Source organism: Botrytis fragariae (assembly GCF_013461495.1).
Source record: "Botrytis fragariae strain BVB16 chromosome Unknown tig00000061, whole genome shotgun sequence".
Classification (NCBI taxonomy): domain Eukaryota; kingdom Fungi; phylum Ascomycota; class Leotiomycetes; order Helotiales; family Sclerotiniaceae; genus Botrytis; species Botrytis fragariae.
Genome location: NW_023500994.1, coordinates 842,257 through 861,145, shown reverse-complemented (window position 1 = coordinate 861,145; position 18,889 = coordinate 842,257). Strand labels below are relative to the sequence as shown.

The 18,889-nt window shown below is 42.8% G+C and overlaps 7 protein-coding genes across 7 annotated transcripts; 5 read left to right on the top strand and 2 right to left on the bottom strand.

Annotated features, from left to right (window-relative positions):
* Positions 1 to 1,869: 1,869 nt before the first annotated feature.
* On the top strand, positions 1,870 to 3,393 carry Bfra_008396 (putative fasciclin domain family protein; the record flags this gene model as incomplete). The annotated part of the gene is made up of 2 exons (XM_037338759.1): positions 1,870 to 2,692; positions 2,744 to 3,393. 2 exons carry the CDS (start codon positions 1,870 to 1,872, stop codon positions 3,391 to 3,393), a joined length of 1,473 nt encoding a protein of 490 aa, XP_037192065.1.
* A 495-nt stretch (positions 3,394 to 3,888) lies between these two features.
* Bfra_008395 (putative gnat family protein) lies at positions 3,889 to 5,595 on the top strand (the record flags this gene model as incomplete). Its single annotated transcript, XM_037338758.1, has 5 exons — positions 3,889 to 4,034; positions 4,234 to 4,292; positions 4,971 to 5,120; positions 5,299 to 5,405; positions 5,485 to 5,595. 5 exons carry the CDS (start codon positions 3,889 to 3,891, stop codon positions 5,593 to 5,595), a joined length of 573 nt encoding a protein of 190 aa, XP_037192064.1.
* Positions 5,596 to 6,499: 904 nt separating this feature from the next.
* Bfra_008394 (uncharacterized protein) lies at positions 6,500 to 7,171 on the top strand (the record flags this gene model as incomplete). Its single annotated transcript, XM_037338757.1, has 1 exon — positions 6,500 to 7,171. One exon carries the CDS (start codon positions 6,500 to 6,502, stop codon positions 7,169 to 7,171), a length of 672 nt encoding a protein of 223 aa, XP_037192063.1.
* Positions 7,172 to 7,701: 530 nt separating this feature from the next.
* On the top strand, positions 7,702 to 8,243 carry Bfra_008393 (uncharacterized protein; the record flags this gene model as incomplete). The annotated part of the gene is made up of 3 exons (XM_037338756.1): positions 7,702 to 7,779; positions 7,905 to 8,026; positions 8,105 to 8,243. 3 exons carry the CDS (start codon positions 7,702 to 7,704, stop codon positions 8,241 to 8,243), a joined length of 339 nt encoding a protein of 112 aa, XP_037192062.1.
* Positions 8,244 to 11,064: 2,821 nt separating this feature from the next.
* Bfra_008392 (uncharacterized protein) lies at positions 11,065 to 12,267 on the bottom strand (the record flags this gene model as incomplete). The annotated part of the gene is made up of 1 exon (XM_037338755.1): positions 11,065 to 12,267. One exon carries the CDS (start codon positions 12,265 to 12,267, stop codon positions 11,065 to 11,067), a length of 1,203 nt encoding a protein of 400 aa, XP_037192061.1.
* A 695-nt stretch (positions 12,268 to 12,962) lies between these two features.
* Bfra_008391 (uncharacterized protein) lies at positions 12,963 to 13,189 on the bottom strand (the record flags this gene model as incomplete). Its single annotated transcript, XM_037338754.1, has 2 exons — positions 12,963 to 13,142; positions 13,178 to 13,189. 2 exons carry the CDS (start codon positions 13,187 to 13,189, stop codon positions 12,963 to 12,965), a joined length of 192 nt encoding a protein of 63 aa, XP_037192060.1.
* A 548-nt stretch (positions 13,190 to 13,737) lies between these two features.
* Positions 13,738 to 14,175, top strand: Bfra_008390 (uncharacterized protein; the record flags this gene model as incomplete). The annotated part of the gene is made up of 2 exons (XM_037338753.1): positions 13,738 to 14,058; positions 14,101 to 14,175. Coding segments are annotated over 2 exons (396 nt in total), but the record flags the coding sequence as incomplete, so codon positions are not given.
* Between the last annotated feature and the right edge of the window lie 4,714 nt (positions 14,176 to 18,889).

Genomic DNA, 18,889 nt, shown 5'->3' with positions numbered 1-18,889 from the left:
AAAGGTTGATTTGAGATGTCAATTCCTAGCTGGCAACACAGCAGCTTTATTGAAAAGCATCGAACAAGCCCACTCACTTAGCAGAACCACCTTACTGAAAATGACGACATCTGATGTGGACTCAATTGTAACTTGCAAGCACGGGCAAGCACCAGCCACTAACCACCCAAAAACCACATAAAGAGAGTTTCTTTTACCTGATAAATACTTGTTAATCCAATTGAAGGGGCTTTCCAAACATGCTATTCATAGAAGCATGGATTGATTCATGGTGAAGTTTGACTGCTTGAGATCGAAAAGCTCCGCCAAGCGTCATAGTGGCTCCACGGCATATATGGTGAAAAAGCTTGTTTCGTAACCCTGCTATGAGGCCTCAAGTTGTGGAGCTACCCCTGAGTGTGAAAACTCTCGAAGCCTGAAATAACAATAATGGAGGTGGTATTGATTGAGAAGTTTCATTCATTGTGATTAGACCGGGCCAAATGAAGCTCAAAAACGCGATGAGATGGTTGGAGCTATGGTGGAAGGTGTTCCAGGTGTGTTAGATGTCAGGACCAGGAACGAATTGATCGATTTTGTGTTTCCTATGCTGTTCCCCACAATTGCATCCTCTTATCGTTATCGTTCGATGATGGTGAGGTGAAGTAAGTGTCCGTAAGGTGGTAACCAACTTCGAGCCAGATTCTATCAGGCTTTTTGAACCGCAAGCGTATCTACGGAGTAGACCTTGTTAAGCCTATTGTAGCAAAAATGACTATGGGTGTAGATAGTCAGAACTTGTACAGTTATTACAGTAAAAACCCTCTCTATGAGGATCACTTAGATAAGGATAACCTCTTTATGAGGATGTATTCTTCAGCCACGGGATATGACCCGATCGGGACTCATCGAACACCTCTTTACAAGAATACCTCTACATATCCTTTAGAAAGCCTACCAAAAACCGGTATCCTGACAGAAGTTTTACTATATAGAATAAATCAACCTCTTCCACCTCCCTCTGCAACTTGGATACTGAACACTGAATACCCACAACACTAGGTGGGTATCTAGCACTCCCCCTCACAGCAGCTAGAACTACTTACATCAAATAGGCGAGTAACTTCCGCGCCTCCTGTCTGATGTCTCCCTCCTGTTTCTTACCAGACAGATACGAGACGAGAGACTACAACCACTCAACCGCTGCACAACTTTCATTAAAATCTTACACAAAATGCCACCTACAATTGTTCATCTACATCGTCAATGATTCGTCATACAATATCTTCATCGGAATGAGCGGACTTTCATCTCACACCTTGTCCGTCGGTCTTTACAACCTCCGATCGAGGGGTAAATGTCAAATGAACAAAAGTGATTGGCTGGTAAGCTGCATCAAGCAACAAAGCATCATAACGCCTCCTCCTTCTCTTTGGATCGATGATGTTATGGATTTCGTCTTCTTACAAAGAAACACGCAAGCATTGACTGCCTTCTAGTCCTTCTTTGGTACGAATACGCGTATTGAAACAACACAATGCTTGACAAGCAAACGCTTGACTTTTGAGAGGAATATATGTCAATTGACTTCGCAATATCTATCGGTTTCTCATGTTTGTTTGACTTCTGTCGGTGTTCTTGATATACCCACATCACATTGATTAAAGTTTCATTGCCAAATTGACTGGTTGGTTGGCCTTCGCCTCAATCTTCTCAGCAAACGAATCGAACCCGAGCCGAGTTGTCTCTGTTTCAAATCATTTACGCGGCGTGAGAAGGCGTCATTGAATCACTAGTACCTTGGCCCTGATCACAGCATTCCATTGTATTTATATCTACTTCCTTTATTCCCGCCTCATTTCTCTTCTGACATTTATCAATCATATCAATATGAGGTTCTCAACTACTCTTTTGCCCTTTGCGGTAGTTTCTACTGCCTTCGTTATTCCTGACGAACAGATAACCAGTCAGATCATTGTCGAATCTCAGAAGTCCTCAAAGACATGGCTTGATAGAATTCCAGAAATTAAAGACAGCCTTATCTCTCATGCCGGAAGTTCCTTGAAAGATGCAGTTGCATTCAGCGAGAATGCCTTTGACAACGCTATCGATACCCTTTCCGAGGCTGGTCAAAAAGCCCAGAATGTCATCGAGTGTCACCACTCAATGTCAAAGTTTGATATATCCGGCTGGTTAGACTCTGCCATTTCTGCCGTTGAAGATGTCGATATTTTCGATCACCCTCATGAGAAGCCTCCACATCACGAGAAGCCTCCACGCCATGGAAAACCTCCTCACCACCCAAAGAACCCACACCACGGTCATGGAAAGCCTAACAAGACTGTCTATGAATTGATTGCTAGCAGCAAGTACACTACCAAACTTGCAGAGCTTATCAACGAATATCCAGATCTTGTTGATGCTTTGAACGGCACGGCAGCAAACTACACCGTATTTGCACCAACCGACAAGGCTTTTGAGAAGATTCCAGAACATCACAAGAAACCTTCAAAGGAATTGATCAAGGCTGTCCTTGAATATCACGTATCTCCGGATTTCTACCCTGCTGGTCGTGTCCTCGTTTCGCATACTATTCCAACCGCATTGAAGGAAGGCCGTCTCGGTGACGAACCTCAACGTCTTCGTGTCGGTTTGGGTTTGAAGGGATTAGCCGTCAACTTCTACAGCAGAGTCATTGCTGTCAATATTGTATGTTCAATCGTCTCTTCCCACATCAACATAATACTAACCTGAATTTCAATAGTTCGGTACAAACGGAGTAATTCACGGCGTCGATTCACTTCTCCTACCACCTCCCCAGCCCTTAAGATCATCGAGCTCCTTCCTGGCGAGTTTTCAACTCTCCAACTTGGTCTCGAAAAAACTGGTCTTTTCGATGCCATTGCTGCATCTCATCATACAGGAGGAACATTATTCGCACCCAGCAACTGGGCATTCCAAAAGCTTGGTCCTAGAATCAATGCTTTCCTCTTCAGCAATTATGGTCAAAAATACCTAAAAGCTCTTCTCAAATATCACGTTGTTGCAAATCAAACTCTCTACTCTGATGCTTTCTACAAAGCCAAGTCTGATGATCAGAGCATCAATGAGGTTGATGGAATCGATACTGCGAACATCCCCAAGGGACATTTCCACGTTGATTTACCTACCTTGCTGAAAGATAAGAGTCTAAGTATTGATGTTGGTAGATTTGGCGGTTTCATTACTATCAGAATCAATGGATTCAGCAGCGTCAGTGTTCAAGATGGTATTGCAAAGGATGGTGTTATTCATGTTTTGAGCTCCGTTTTGATTCCACCTAAGACCCCCGGCGGAGAGATGTGGGCTGGTGAGGAATTGGAGGTGGAGGATTTGATGGAGAGATTGGTTCCTTATATGAATGAGGAATTGTAAGTAGGGGTAGTGACGAAAATGTAACAAGTGATCAGGATATGGGATACGAGACATGTATAATACCTTTCGATATCGAAAACAAATAAGAAATAACAGACTTCTCAATCAATATCTTTCCTTTATTTGCGCAATGCAAGTTCCACTTCTCGTTACATATTCTGAAATTTGACACCAAAATCTTACATGGTGACGTCGGTGCTCGCCGTATGTGTCATAATAGAATCACATGTAGAGTACTTAATCATTTGTACTTGTCAAGTTATCAATTATCTTTCCATCTGACTTGTTCTTTGACCTTCTTCTCACCTTCGTCTCCATTCCTTCTACCCTCAGAATTCTTGATGAGAATCTCAATCCACTCAAGTCATTTTATTCCACTGCCCCTCATCTACATCCACCCCCACTCTCCACCCCCATTCGCCAATCCCATCCATCATCCTCCATTCAATAGCTAACCACTCCGACCATTCTCCTCTCAATAAAGTTACACACACAATGGATTCAAATCCTACTCAAACCCAATCCCTACCCTCGAATCCTCCCAAGAAACACCAAAATCTTAAACTTGTCCCCCTGTCTATAACCGAACATCTGGATGATTTTTGGGAAATCTGGAGAGAGGAGAGGGGGGTCATTTGGTCGTATGTTTTGTTTTCTTTTCCTGTTCCTCTTCTCCGGTGCTTCTTCTTGTTTATTCTTCCTGTTCTTTTCTTCCCGCATAAACAGAATGAGAGATGAGAAGAGGGGAGGAATGAATAGTAGTGATTAATGAGTAAGAAGGGTTCTAACAAAGAGAGAAAAATCATAGAAGAAAAGCTCCCATGAAAACAAAAGATGAAGCACTGGAGTTTTTGAAATATGTTTTACCGAGGACGGAGCAGAATCCGGAGGGAGAGGCGGTGGGAGTTGATAAATTTGCGATTTTGATTGAGGGAGAGGAGAGTGGTGAGTTTTTTCTTTGGGGTCTTGTTTTGAGTTTTGTTTTTGTTTTTGTTTTTTGTTATGCGCGGGATGAGGCGATAGAGTTGGAGTTGGAGTTCCTTGAGTGGGAGAGGGGGGAGAAGAAAGGAGGGCAGTAGAGAGGATGAGGATGGGATTGTGAGAATGTGAGAGAAGTAGGTTGGTTGGTTCTACGCAAGAGGGTTGAGAAAATGTGGAGGAAGACAGGCGCAACCTGGAAATCTTCAGGGTAGCTTCTGACTTAGTTGAATTATTGAGTTTCGAGGATGAAACATCGTTGCTCAGAAAGAGCTGAGGATCTCAAGTTGAGCTTGGAGGATAGATTTTCTCTTTAATCCTTAAGTAAGGATCGGATGAGAAATGGTTCTATGATTTGGTGTGAAGAGGAAATTTGTCAGTTCTATAGAAGGAGTAGAGGGTATTTGAAGTTTAAACTCATACTCCGACTTTGAACTCTTGAAGAGATGATCTTGTGATGATCTTCAAAAGCTTGAAGCTTTATCTCATACCCATTTTTTCAAGCGGCCCTTTGATATCTTGATCCTCATACACTTCCCCCCTCGTCATCTCTCCTTTTTATCTTCATCCCTTCTCCTTCTCTAATTAACATCTCTCAGACCGACCCAAATGCGTAGGTTTCGTGGGCACCAACCGGCCATCCCCTGAGGGTCTCGAAATGGGATATTGTGTGAATCCCGATTATTATGGTAATGGATATGCTACGTGGGGAGTGACTGAGTTTTTGAAGGTTTATTGGGGGATGGAAGGTGTGTTTTCTGTGGTTTTCATTCCGTCTTCTTCTTCGGGCGTGCACTCTTCTTATCCACGATGCGAGTATACTAGTATATTCAAAAACAAAAAGCCATCCTCTTCTATAACCCACCACAAGCTCCTCTCCAGAACAAAGAAACGGGCTATACTAACACAACCATCCCCCTATGATAGAAAGATCCCATATCTCGCACCTCGTAGCAAAAATTGACCCGAGAAATAAAGCAAGCGAGAGGATAATAGCCAAAGTTGGAGCTAGAAAGGGGGAAGTTCTTGAAAATGTGAGTCTCTTTTGCAGAAGTAGGATTAGGCTTTTACAAAGAAGGACAAGGAAAACTAATGATTTTGTGATATGAGTAGTTTTATTCGAGAATAATAGATGAGGGGAAATTGAGTGATATCAGGTGTTGGTATTTGGATAGACCTGGAGTTGGTAGGAGTGGGGAGGGAAAGGGAGAGGAGGGCAGATGAATGGGAAGTTTGAGATATGGGGGGTAGAAAGTATCGGGGTCAATGTTGAAGGGATTGATGTGGTTTCGATGTTTTATCTGGTATTTGGATGCTTAGAAACTCGAAGCTCAATCACATGAGCAGTGACCTATTTTTCGTGTCTTGATATAATCCTTTATTTCCTGAAATGCCCGTGTAATAATTCGGAATCACACTTACGTTTGAACAACCTGAGAGTAATAGTGAGAAATTAAGAGAAGATTAGTCTCACACCATAGAAGGTGTCATGGGGGATGAGATTGCGAGTGGCATAAATCCGATCGAAAGAGGATAGAATGAGAGTTCTCTGTTGTAGAAAAGTTGATGCCGAAAAGCTTTCTGACTATTGAATCTTCCGAGAAACTGAGCCTGACGATGTGGTGTTAGACAGTAGTAATGGTGACACCTATTTTGATTGTTGCCGGTTTGATCCGTAAGTTCCAGAGCATTAGGAGTGTAAAAAAGGGACGGGCAACCACTTGATTGAAGACGCCGTATATCACCGACAAAATGACGGCCCATTGGAGCTCGTAATGTGGTGTAGCGATTAGCGGAATCAAAATGAGTGAATCCATGTAATATCATGGCTTAGTTTGGTTGGTAATTCACTCTTTTGTATTGTACGGCTTATGAGATTTCTTTTCATATACAAAGCCCACCGTCCCTTCTTTGAAGTCTTTAAAAACAAAACTTTCAACCTCGATCCTCAACTGCCTCGATCAACAAAGTCGTTTACCAAATAACAAACGACATGGCATCCGTAACGATCTAACAAAATACCTTCCATCCATTTCCAAGATTTACCCTCGAGCTTCGTCTTAAAATATGGAGATTATCGTTCCCTGGACCCCGGTTGATCCGCATCTCTCTTATTGAGGGTCATTTCATGAGCAATGCCACCATTCCTACTGGCCTTCGCGTCTGCAAAGAATCACGAGATGAGACTCTGAGATTCTATAAGCTCTGCTTCGCTGCGGACCCTTCGAACGCCCGTATATACTTCAACGTTGACTGCGATGTTCCACACCTTATCACTCAACCTTTGGATCCATACTTTTATAATCTACACATGTCTAATCACCTTTTCACGCCACAGAATATGGGCAGCCCTCTAGCCACATACCCCAGACTCTTTAGCATAGCTCACGCCGCTATCAAAAACGATATAAAAGCTGTCTGTTTGGAAGATTGTAGGCTCCTTGCCGGTGAATACGAAGGACCTCCCATGCACTTGTTTGGGCCAAATTGCCAGGTGTTTGACTTCTATGGAATTTACTTTCGCACGCAAAATTTGTATTACGGCGAGCTTCCGCAACAGAGCTTGTGCCAACGGATTGGAGAAATGTTTGGCACTTCAAAGTTCGCATACATTGATGGTCATCCACCAATCTTTCCTATTGGCTGGACATCAGCACCTTCCCATCAACCATCAGATTCTTTTGCTCCCTCACTGAACAAGTTTGGGCCGCGGATTGTCACGGATTCAATGACATTGCCTGGCAGTTTATTGAACAGAAGATCAACAAGACTCGTGAGGAGTACCGAAAGGCTAGTCTGATCAACTGGCCAGCTTAGTAGTTTGGAGAGCGGTCCAGCAAGTCTTGATCTGGCCAGTCTATTTTCGAGGATCATGTAGGTGTCTCACACGGAGAATGAGATCCATCGTTTAATATTCACAGTCTTGAGAATGTTTTAAAGGAACTGCAATAATACAATACCAATAATACAATTGTACAAAATCACCATGGCCCGTGCACACCCATTTGTTTACAAGGTGCTTTCTTCTAAACACACGCAGCTTACTGCTGTGCAATATAACAAACATTTCAAGACTTCAGACTGAAAGATAATACAAAACGTCCCTCGTTTCTCAAAGTCATATTACAGGTAAACGACATTTGTATTTACCGTGAATAAGAGTGTTGTGGTAACTCGGATCAAGTCTTTCCTCGATAATTACCTACCCCTCCATAGGTCCAAACCACCTCCTGCGCAACCACAGACTTATCAGGTGTCTCGAATCTTTGGAATTTCTCCATTTGACTTCTTCACTCAATATCGCATTTTTCCCATCTAGATCCTACAACAATGTCATCTAGACTTCCCAGCGGCGGTGCACCTCGTCTTTCCACTGCACCCAGTAGTAGTACCAAACCTCGACAGCTGGTATGATTTCCAATTCCCTCTAGATACTCTATTAATACTCCCTTTCCAATTTGATACTCTATCATTCAATACTTTCGTCTCTTATTCAAAACAAGGCATTCAACAAATTCAACTAACAACTCCAGTCTCATCTACACGCACAACTCGCACAACTCTCTGCCAACCTTGGTGATCTTGAGAATCTTCTACGAAATACTAGTATACAAGCTGAGTCTATTCGAGGCTTGGGTGCTTATCATGGAGGATTGTAAGTTTACTGTTTCATTTTTCAGATTCTTCAAACCGAGTTCTATAGAAAGGATATGGCTAACGATTTCTTTGACAGATTCATGGCTGCAAGCAAAGTTCTAGGAGAAGAGACAATCGCGGGGAGTGCACAGCAACAACAGCAGGGACAGGGGCAAACAAAAGGAAACAGCAATCGGGCAGCAGAGCGTAAGGAGGACTCTGACTCCGATTTTTGAACGTACGTTTTGGCTACGAATAGTCTAGGAGGCAGGAGGCATGTGGATTCGGATATGAGAGAAAAACATTGAAACCTACACACGCAGTAGGATATCAAATGGCCAGTTCCGGCACGGGCAAAAGATTGCCGTCCCAGTTAAGACTGCGATTGCCAATAGGGCTCTCGGCATGCATATCCATCTCTTCACGGCTTTAAGACAATCTAAACCACGATCCTTCGCGAAAGACTGAGATAGCAACCCTATCTCCGAAGCTATCATTTCTCATGCTTCTCTCTATCTTGCGTCGACCAAGGAACGTAAGAAGCAGAAGCAGAAACAGAAGCAGAAGACGAATCTCACTCTGGTGGGCTGAACCAGCACCAACCTTTGTACTAGAGAAAGGTTCAAGAAGATTAGAATGAATGGATCGTTAATCGATATTGACGAGCGAACTGTTGTTCAATGGGGAGGATAAAATCTAAAATTCAAACAAAACTTCTTATTTCTCCCTCTCTACCCTTGTTTCCCTAGGTAGTCATTTTCTTTGCTCATGCAACCAGCCGATGGCTCAGCAAATTCCTTGACTTAATGATTTCCTCCAAAAGCCGGCCTATTCGATTATGAAGATGTCAATCGTCGAATATCGGTGCAAAAAAAACAAAAGAGAAACTCCCTCGCGTGGGGTCGAACCACGAACCTCTCGATTTATCTGTACGAATGAATTGCTTCACTTAACAGTCGAACGCGCTAGCCAATTGCGCCACGAGGGATGTTTGATGCTGAGCGAGTCGCATATTTTGTTATATAAATGCGAAATTTCAAAAGACCCACATCAATTCAGCAGAAGGTGGGGGACGACATGCACTGAAGACCGACAACCCACAGTTATTCATCTTTGTTATGGCAACCAGCGTTCGAATGATATATGTGGAAAAACTTGCCTGAATAGAATATCGATGTTCGTTGGCAAGAACATGTTTTGTCGTTCGAAAAACATATGGCTTTGGAGTAATAATACACGTACAATGTTGTCGCTTTTGATGTGGGTGGATGAAGGGACAGTTACTAGGTCTCTACCGGCCTATATCGACGAAGTCTAATGGTTAGGAACTCTTATTTATGGAGTTTCCCTTCATTCAGGGTGACGATACCATCTTGTGTTCAAAGGTCAGGGTTCCCAAGTCGATAGAGAGCAGCTCTAAAAGATTTGTCCAGTTGGTGCTGCGGGTAATTGGGATCCGGTTTGTAGTCAAAAGCTTCGTGCTCACCTTGGGCATGGAATCAAGATCTGTGGTATGCCGTTATGAAGATCGTCAAGATAATTACCACAGTCCTTTCCAACTGACAGCATTGTGTCTTGTAATGTATGTAAATGGCAAAAAAGTGTGATAATGAAACGAAGTTGTGCCATTGTAAAATTATCAGCTTCAACTTTCCACATTCAATGTATATAGAAAGCAGTGTTCTGCTTTGGGCAAGGTCTATTTAGAAGATTTATCCTCACACTACTTACTTCCGTGTCATTCTTCCAATGAACTTCTTCAGTGAACCGTATCTATAACTTTCACATATGTTTTTTGCCAGGCACGAAGTTGGGAGATGCGTTGGATAACCGTAATGGAAATACAAAAGACCTGTGGCTCAATCATTGTCTCGCTCCAATCGATGATGAAAACATTAGACTCCTTAGCCCGAGATATACCAAACAAAGCTCACATAGCAGGACTACCTGATTATATATATCCCACCAGAGTTTTCTGGATTCAACTCAGACATTCAACTCAAACCTTTCCCACCTCAGTGGCTCATCAACTCGCCAACTCGTAGACCTATGTATCTGACATTTTCTCTCAACTGTCAAGGCTCACCCGGGATGCCAAAAGCAGAGCCTCCACAACGCCTGTATCAATCCGTGTCTGAGATGTCAAGGGCGATTTTATCTAGCGTAGATGGTTTATTATAGTAGATACCAAGTAATAATGCAAACTCAATGAATAAGACTTCAAATCAATATCTCTCAAATAATGGCACGCCGATCCCGTGAGACTAGAGAAAACCCTCAACGAGAAGACTATTTATTCACTACAATATCAACACAGAAGGACTGACTTTACTTGAACTCCAGAACGAAATCCAAAAATAACAAAATCTAATCCAAGGAAGGCAGTTAGTTACTTTATCGACAGAGTACGACGCTACGATAAACATATTCGGCAAAAGAAAGGAGAATACCGATTCGCCTACCCCTCTTCTCCCCACTTAGGAGTCTCACGCCCGAGCCGAGCTACCCTACTTTTTCATCTCCACCTTTTTCACAAGATTTTCTCCCCACATTCACTACTATCCGAGACCTCCAAAAAATGCTATTTTGGCATTCTATTCAATGTAAAAGAAGAAATGGCAAAAGAGAATATAAATCAAGGTGGTCCTCAACTCGCAGAATGCGGCTTCTGTGGATCGAACACAGTGCCTCCAGATAAACAGATAGAATCTATTAGGTTCCTGAAGTGGACTTCAGTCTGGCGCTCTCCCAAGTGAGCTAAAGCCGCTTGAGATTGTGTTGTTTGTTGAGAGTGTGCCAAAATTGATAATATATATATCAAAACGCAGATCTGACAAAGTGTGGCAGTGAGACAGATCGGGATTGGGATTTGAGATGGGAAAGGTGGTCGCTACTATTGCGAGTGTACGTGGATACATGTATATCATTCAGTTCAAAGGTAGTCTGCGTTAAATTGAAGTTGCTAGCTGTATCTAATCTATATATAGTAGTATGTACACTCGATCTATGTGCTTCTTTTCTTGTATCTTGTATGTGCCTGATGTAAGTCCCCCAAATCTATATTGCCTGTCCAATCATACCAGTTGTTGAATCTCCCCTTTGATCTGCTCTATTTTCCCATTCAAATATCAAAGGACTAATACCAGATACAGGTCTCGAAGGTTTCTGCTCCCCCTCAATTGGCGAGACCACATATCTATCCTCATTATCTCCAACTTCGCTCTGTTCCTCTCCTCCAAACGATTCTTTTCTCTCCCGATCCGGGCCCCGCGAAATCACGCCTTCCGCAACATCTCCTAGCGGACTTGAATATCCAGTTTGAGGTGTTCCACCACTAATACTGATTTCACTTTTCCCAGCCATATCATCCGCATCATGCTTAAGACCAGGTACAACACCTCTCTTCCACGCTTCAAATGTATTTCTCCTAACTATTTTCTCATGGACAACACGTTTTAAATCCCCTACTTTATCTAATTTTAATTCGTAGCCGCCGATGAACGCGGGACGGTCGGGATGGTGTTTGGGGGATCTAGGTTTGCGACGGCGGGCAAGACAGAAGATGACGAGAAGAAAAAGGATGATAATTGCGGCACCACCGACAGCGCCACCTATGTAGGCTCCGAGGTGGCTAGATGAAGAGTTAGAGTTGGTGGGGAGTGTTGTGGTGGATGTAAGAGAGGTAGGTGCTTGCGTTGATAGTGGTGATTGAGTGGAAGATAATGTTTTTAGAGTGGTGGGAATGATGTATGATGGCGTAAGAGTCGGAGTTGGAGTGAATGATGTAGGTGAGATATTTGGAAGTATCGTAGAAGAAGGGATGATGTTTATAGTACTTGATGGTGCCGCGGAAACTACGGGAAAGCCAAATAATATGGAAGTAGATGAAGTGATAGTTGTGAAATATTCAGTTGTTGGTTGGTCTGAAGATAGAGTAGGAACTTGTATGACCGGATCTACATACGGAACGGTGGTTGTTGAGAAAGTAGTGAGAATGAGGACATTAGGATCTGGGAACGAGTATGATGGTGATTGAGTTACCGAACTGTCAGGAGGAGCAAGGGTACTACCAGTCGACGGTGGAATAGTAGCAGTATCGGCCGGAACGATGTAATTAGGAGGCGCAGATGCTAAGATACCAGCTGCGTCCGAAACCGCGTCGTTGACCCGTAAAGAATAGTTCAGTGTCGCCATATTGTATGAGGTTGTAGTATTGTATGAAACTGTAGTATTCTTAAATCGGAAGCCACGAGTGCCCATGGTTTCCGCTAATGGTAGTTACAGAAGCCATCTTGACTAGACTTGATCGAATTTATCAAAGAACTTGATGTTGAAGCTGGACCTGTGTGAATGGGCGAAGACAAAGCAAAGTTATTATTTTATTCACGACTTATTTTGGGGATCATGTGAAGAACAAAGAAGGTGAATCTTGACTAGCTATAGTAACGAAGATAAGTTATTGTTATTGTTCAGAGTTATAAATAGCATCGACGAAGTATTTCCCTTTTCAACAGACGGATTGAACATCACACGAAGGTTTTTCGATCGCCATGTCGAAGGTGTACTTTACAACTGATAATGCTATTGGAGGCTTGTTGAAACCTGATTATGATATGATTATGATTATGATCAAAGATGCAGGCACAAGTTCTGATCAATCGGAGTATTTGTGAAAGTTATTTTAGACGGTAGGGTGTGACCTGTGAATGACAAATATTTGTATTGGCTTGAATTCCTTAGGCTAATAATCTGACACCGGGTTGCTGAAAGGATGCTCCAGATGATATTGAAATAGTAAACGGATGTCACAATGGAAATAGAGTGAATCGGTCGTCTTGAAGAGATAAATTCCAAGATATTGTGCCATAGATAAGGCAAACAGATGATGCTGCATCGGGTCTTATTTACCCTATCAAATTCATATCGCCCATGATACTTTTTATCCACAGGACAAATTAGGAAACAAGACAAACGAAACAGGTGAGTTGATGGAACGAAGTCTTGGTAGAGGCTTCCTGATTCACCAACAGCCTTAAACTCCTCCTCTCTTGGGACAATCCGACAACTATCAGATGTATGAGTGAAAAGACATCATTCACTTGAGATGAAAAGATAAGGTTCATAAGGATGAATGACTAAGGTTTCGAACTTGCGTGTTTGTACACCTTACTATGGAGGGCATTGAGAAAACCGATGTAAAAAGGTTGAGTTGCCTATTAGGGTGTATATCTTGAAGGATAAGAGGGAAATGATCTCCCGAGTTACTGGGGTCCCACGTTTCTGATATTGTGCGGCCTTCCCCCATTTACATCAAATGGTCAAATAGAATGGCATATCTTCACTTATCTCATCTCGATATGACCATCTGGCAGCTATGTTATCAGCGGAATTGAGGGACGGGTACAAGCGTTGTCGCGAACCGAATGAGAGGCCAAGATACAATCAATCAGTCTTCCCAGGAATGCGAAATACCTTGTCAGTCTTGATTAGATTGTGCAGGATGGTATCATTTGTAGACCCGATGTTGAAACCGACGAAAGATAGATAAGGTGTGATGCAGATGAGATTAGAGTTGTGGTTATATAAGATGTCGTGTGCCCTCATCCCGTACTGGAATGAAAAGTATCATATTTTATGGTCGAGTTTTTGTGATGGACAATTTTTCGACTGGACTCTGTGAAGAATTTCGAACTCAAATCAAGGAAGGTCACATGATGAATAAATATTAAGGAACTGTCGCCATCCCGTCCCCATCTTCTCTTCAAGCAAACACAAACACAAACACAAGGTTACAATCATCGCACACATATACAATACAAGTACGAACTTCTTACATCCGCATCTACCGTCAATAATTACCGCAATAAACGAAGTCCATTATCGACATATCACATTATCAAGGCAATAACTCGATCCTCCATCGGACCATCGCTCGATCTTCACATTCAAGAAACCAAATGTTGTACGGAAATTAATAATCCAACGGCGATTCCTCTATCGATTCTTTCCTCAATTTATCCAACGGACGACCTCTCCGAGCCTTCAAAACTAGTTTGACATGTATGGTGGATCTCAAATCATTTCCTACTTCAGATTGTATTCGCGAGGGCAGCAGTTCGAATGAAATTACCTTGCATTGTTGACCCCCCACGCATGTTGGCAACTTGATCCAATGGTTTTGCCAGTTTCGCATCCTATCTCAGCCATTTCGAAATCCTTTAGATTCGTTTCCTAGGGTATGAGGGTGCCCAGTATCCTAGGCCTCGCTCATCTTTGCCCCCGCATATCCAATGCAGAGCACATGTAACTCCATGAACGTGCAGAAAAAGATCCTTGACGGCTGGCCTGTTCACCATTTTGAACTTTTTCATGGTTCCCCCACGCAAGGATATACTAATCACTAGACAATTTTCAAAGTCGTTTCGCTAATTTGACACTGAAGTCTGAAAGTAGGTTACCAATAGTTACTTCCTAGGATTGGTGCGGAGAATGAACAACACTATCATTTCAGCACAGTCTCAAGTATATTCACGACTCTGTTTGCGATCAATACACCGCAATCGCTCCGAATTCGGTGGGTCTAGCACGAGGTAATCCTGGTGTCTGTCTCAAGGAAGACAAAAAATAGAAAAGCACTAACTTGAACGCCTGACAGCCCGACGATGGATCTTCTTCACATGCAAAACAACTGCAAGTGAGTGGACATGCCATCTCAAGTCTATCCCCAAAATGGGGGGATGGCAAAGTCCACCCACTCACTTTGAACCATCAGCGAAGGACTGTACTAATTTTTAACAAACGGTCAGTGAAATGTCGCGTGCAAACCACACGGAAACAAGTTAGGTATATTTTCGCATTTTAATTCTTCCGTCGGTAGTATCGGTAGTCTAGTAGTTTCAAGGTGGCCCATGGAGAGCTGGACAACTGATTCACGAAATTGCGCTACAGCCGCGACAACCGGAATTTATCCTGAGGTCAAGTTTCTTAGAGAAGCGATGAAACTTTCGGTAATGTTACAGTGGAATTAACCTCTATACTACGCTCAACAGATCTACACAAAGCTCCAATTCGCATATCTTGCGTCCTGGATTTTAATAATACTTAGAGCCTACGGTTACGTCCGTCCCCCATTCGTGAAGCGAAAGACACTAAACAGTTACGCCGAAGGGCTCCAAAAGTCAACCCTGATATTAAGGGTCCTTTGATCTAGATTGCATGAGGCTCTTCTTCTTAGGATTTCCCGGTTTATTATTCCATATGCACGAGAGCCGTTAAAGCATATCCATGTATGATGGGTTTCGGCCGAGGGTCTACAAACAAAATAATGACAATCATTGAAATTCGCTACCCTTCGTTTTGACATTTGGGCTTAAGAAGTAGCATAAGAAATGGGTCTAGTTCGGGCAATTCCGTATTATTGTATTGCGACTTGAACTGTCGGGAGCTTTCGGAATTTCAAATCGGCCTATTAGCTATACACGGTTAGGCTTATTACTGCAATCCCGCTCCGGAAGTATGGTTCTAGGGAGGAAGTTCGCGTCCAAGTGCTAACGGTAAGATCCATCAACTAACGACTACTTCTCTTGAGAATCGAAACAACCAATCACTCCTCTCGAAACACTTGAGATGAACGGGCATGAAAGTGTTAAGCACACACTTTTGGGAAACCATCGGTCCGAGATATACGTGACGAATGAAGATACGTGATATCAAATGGAAGTACCTAGGTTTGTTACCAGCTATAATGTCACTTCGATAGTAGTGAAATGTCACATCGCTCTTGAAATCGCTGCATGTCTAGAAGCATGATCAACAATCATGGATGGCATCATGGGCATGAAGCTTCAGGCTGAATGAAGTCTGTGTGCATCGATTAAGATCTGTCCATGGAGGGGAGGTCTCACCCCACTAAGCCCCCCCCCCAAAACCATACCATACTCCCCTCCTCAGCATACAAGGACCCCACGAAAAAGCGCGGGAGAGAGGCCGCTTTCGCAACCAGATTGATATTATTGACATCAGTATACTTGTTGCGCATACTGGGGTACTGACGTCAAATTCAACTGGCAACATCATATCTACTTCGTGATGAACAAATTACTTTCTATACAGAGGACAGGGGATAAATCAAATGTGTAATTGATCTCACAGTGCTTTATCGATGATCTGGTTCTTAAGAAGAAATAACGCCGAAAGTCGAGAACAAGTCTATTGTGAATCTGTTGTCACGTACGCGCAACGCAGAGACTAATGAGAGGGACACAGCTTGTGGCAATTTGAAATGCTTACCTTTCTTTCAAAGTCCGACTCGCAGACCTAATCCGTTCAAATCGTCGGCTTTCCGCTGTGATCTAAGTTGCGCCATACCCAACTCTATGCCATGCGAGATTCGAGCTACTTGAATAAGGTACATTGTTTAACACGCTTTTCGTAGTTAGCCTTGTTGTACTTGCATATTATATTGCATATATACGCACCGAGACAACTGAACTTGGTCTTTAGTCGTCTGTGCAAAATGATGTCGAGCTTTATAAGTTAAGTCACAAACGAGGGTTTATAGATGAGGGGAGTAGGCGAGTAGGGGGAAGTTGATGTGGACAAGGCTTATGCACCAACCACAATATGGTCAAACCGGATGAAATATCAATTCATACTAACACAGCATTGCCGTATGCCACATGCACCAAATTAACTAATTTTCAAGTGTATGAATAGAGTTTTTTTTTATTTTTTTTTAAATGAATTCTTGTCACTATTTAGCTTTTTGACAAATTTTAAAATGAAAAGCTCGTGGACTCTTGCTCTCACTTTGGGATCAAATTCTTCCTCTCAAAAGTCACGACTTTCCTCTTCCTCCTCCTTCATTGAAACAGGATCTCGTGCCCTCTCTCCAAACATTTCGGGGATCTTCAGACCCTGACGTTGTCTTTCACGTTGAGTCTCCATTTCACATTCGGAATCCCACTTTCGTAAAGTCGCACTTCCCAAATGAGATCTTATGTCCGATGTCAACTAGACGAGGACCACAATTTTTAAAGTTGTCAGACATGCTGTTCTTGCCCAATAACAGTCAATGCAATGGTATCCCAGAAAAAGTGCAGAACCCTGGGACTAAATATAAATGACACTATAGTTGAGAAGGATATGATATTCGTGAAATAGGATGCTGGTAATCATGTATAATACTCAATTTGGTGTAATCAAACTCGATGGCTGTTCAAGAGCATGTCCTGGGGAAGCACATAAATCTATTCACACTTGCGATGGCTGTTGAACATGAAACGTTTATTCATTCTCGGAGGGATACGAATAATACGATAGCCAAGTATCAGTACTGTTGCCAGCCGTGTGGCTTTAACATACTTCGTTCCCGGCGGTCTTCCTCCAAATCACACCGAGGTGACCTCCGTTGTCGTCTCGATGTTTAGGTGACTTTCACACTATAAGTTACACCCCCCACTTGGACTACCCATGGTGCCGTGATTCACCCACATAATTTCAGCCATGCTGCGCGGGACAAATTACAGGGTAAAGTCAAGCTTCAAATCCTCGCCTCTCAGCCATTCGATGCCCTTGGAATAGGACCGTCTGGCGTCAGCATACCGGATATGTTCCATGATCAAGAAAATCTAAGGCAGTTTTACGCCATGCTTTCGATCATAGACATTACCGATCTACGTGCAATAGACACTTTATCCCTTTCCTTTTTCCGGACTTAAACACAGCCCTGCATTCTTTCAGGCTTGGTAACCTTACTCTGCTTGTGGTCAAATTCTACATATGAAATTTTATATTGGTGTGATCCGGTCCGCGTTGCGTTGAACATGAAGGGGCATTTTTTATATATATTTTTTAGCTTGGCAATGACGAGAACGCACTTTGGCTTTATCCATTTGCTGCAAGAGCGTTTGCTAGTCGTTGTTACGGTGCAGGTTGATGGGAGGTATCTTGCATGAGTTGAAGCCCAAACAAGTATCGAGGAAGGGAAGCGAGTGTTATTGAAGGGGGGCAAAATCGATGTCGAATTATGGAAATCAACGGATTACATCGGTGATACAGTGGCCAGAATCTCACCCAAGTAACCAAACTACTCGTAACTTCATGCAGCATTTCTGTCTTTGGCTGGCAATCACAAAGCAGGAAAGTACAAGGTATCTCAGAATCCCTAGCTATTGCATCGCAGTACATTACAGCATACAGCATACAGTATGTAGTAGAGGCTTTTTTTGCGATGATCCTTGAATCCTATTTCAGTCTCCAATGTGGGGAGAATTGAATCGAAAGTGTCTCCGTTCTTTCTGTCTCGTGAGTCGTGAGTGAGTTGAGAGGCAAGTTTTGGAGATTGAGGACATTGTATTGTACCCACAAACTAACCCCTCAATGACCCTTTGCCACTTTCCTCGTGGAATGCGATATCCTTACATTATTGGGAGGAGATCAATACGTGGACAGCATTATGCTCCGGTCACGATGAAGTAGATCACTCATTGACAACCATGAATCATGACAGACTTCTCATTTTCTTTGTACGTGATTAGGGTTCCCTAGGCATGGTTTGAACCTTATTCATGATTCTGGAAGCTTTTTGGCATTTCGATTTCACTATTTAGCCTTTTCGATGCCAATGTGCTGTGTCTTCCACCAACGCGGCATCCAGCAGCTACCATTTTCCTTGTTATATATTGACACTAGATTCGAAGTTGCATTGTGAATCGTGAATCGTGATTCGTGATTCGTGCTCTACTCAAGTACGCGAATCCATCTTGAGCCAATGGAGGCCGTGGAATATCAACAGACAGGAGAGCTAATGTATCAATGTGATACTGACTAGCTTCTAACTCTATGTTTGGGTGCCTTCAATTCGGTACCATCTGCTCCGTAC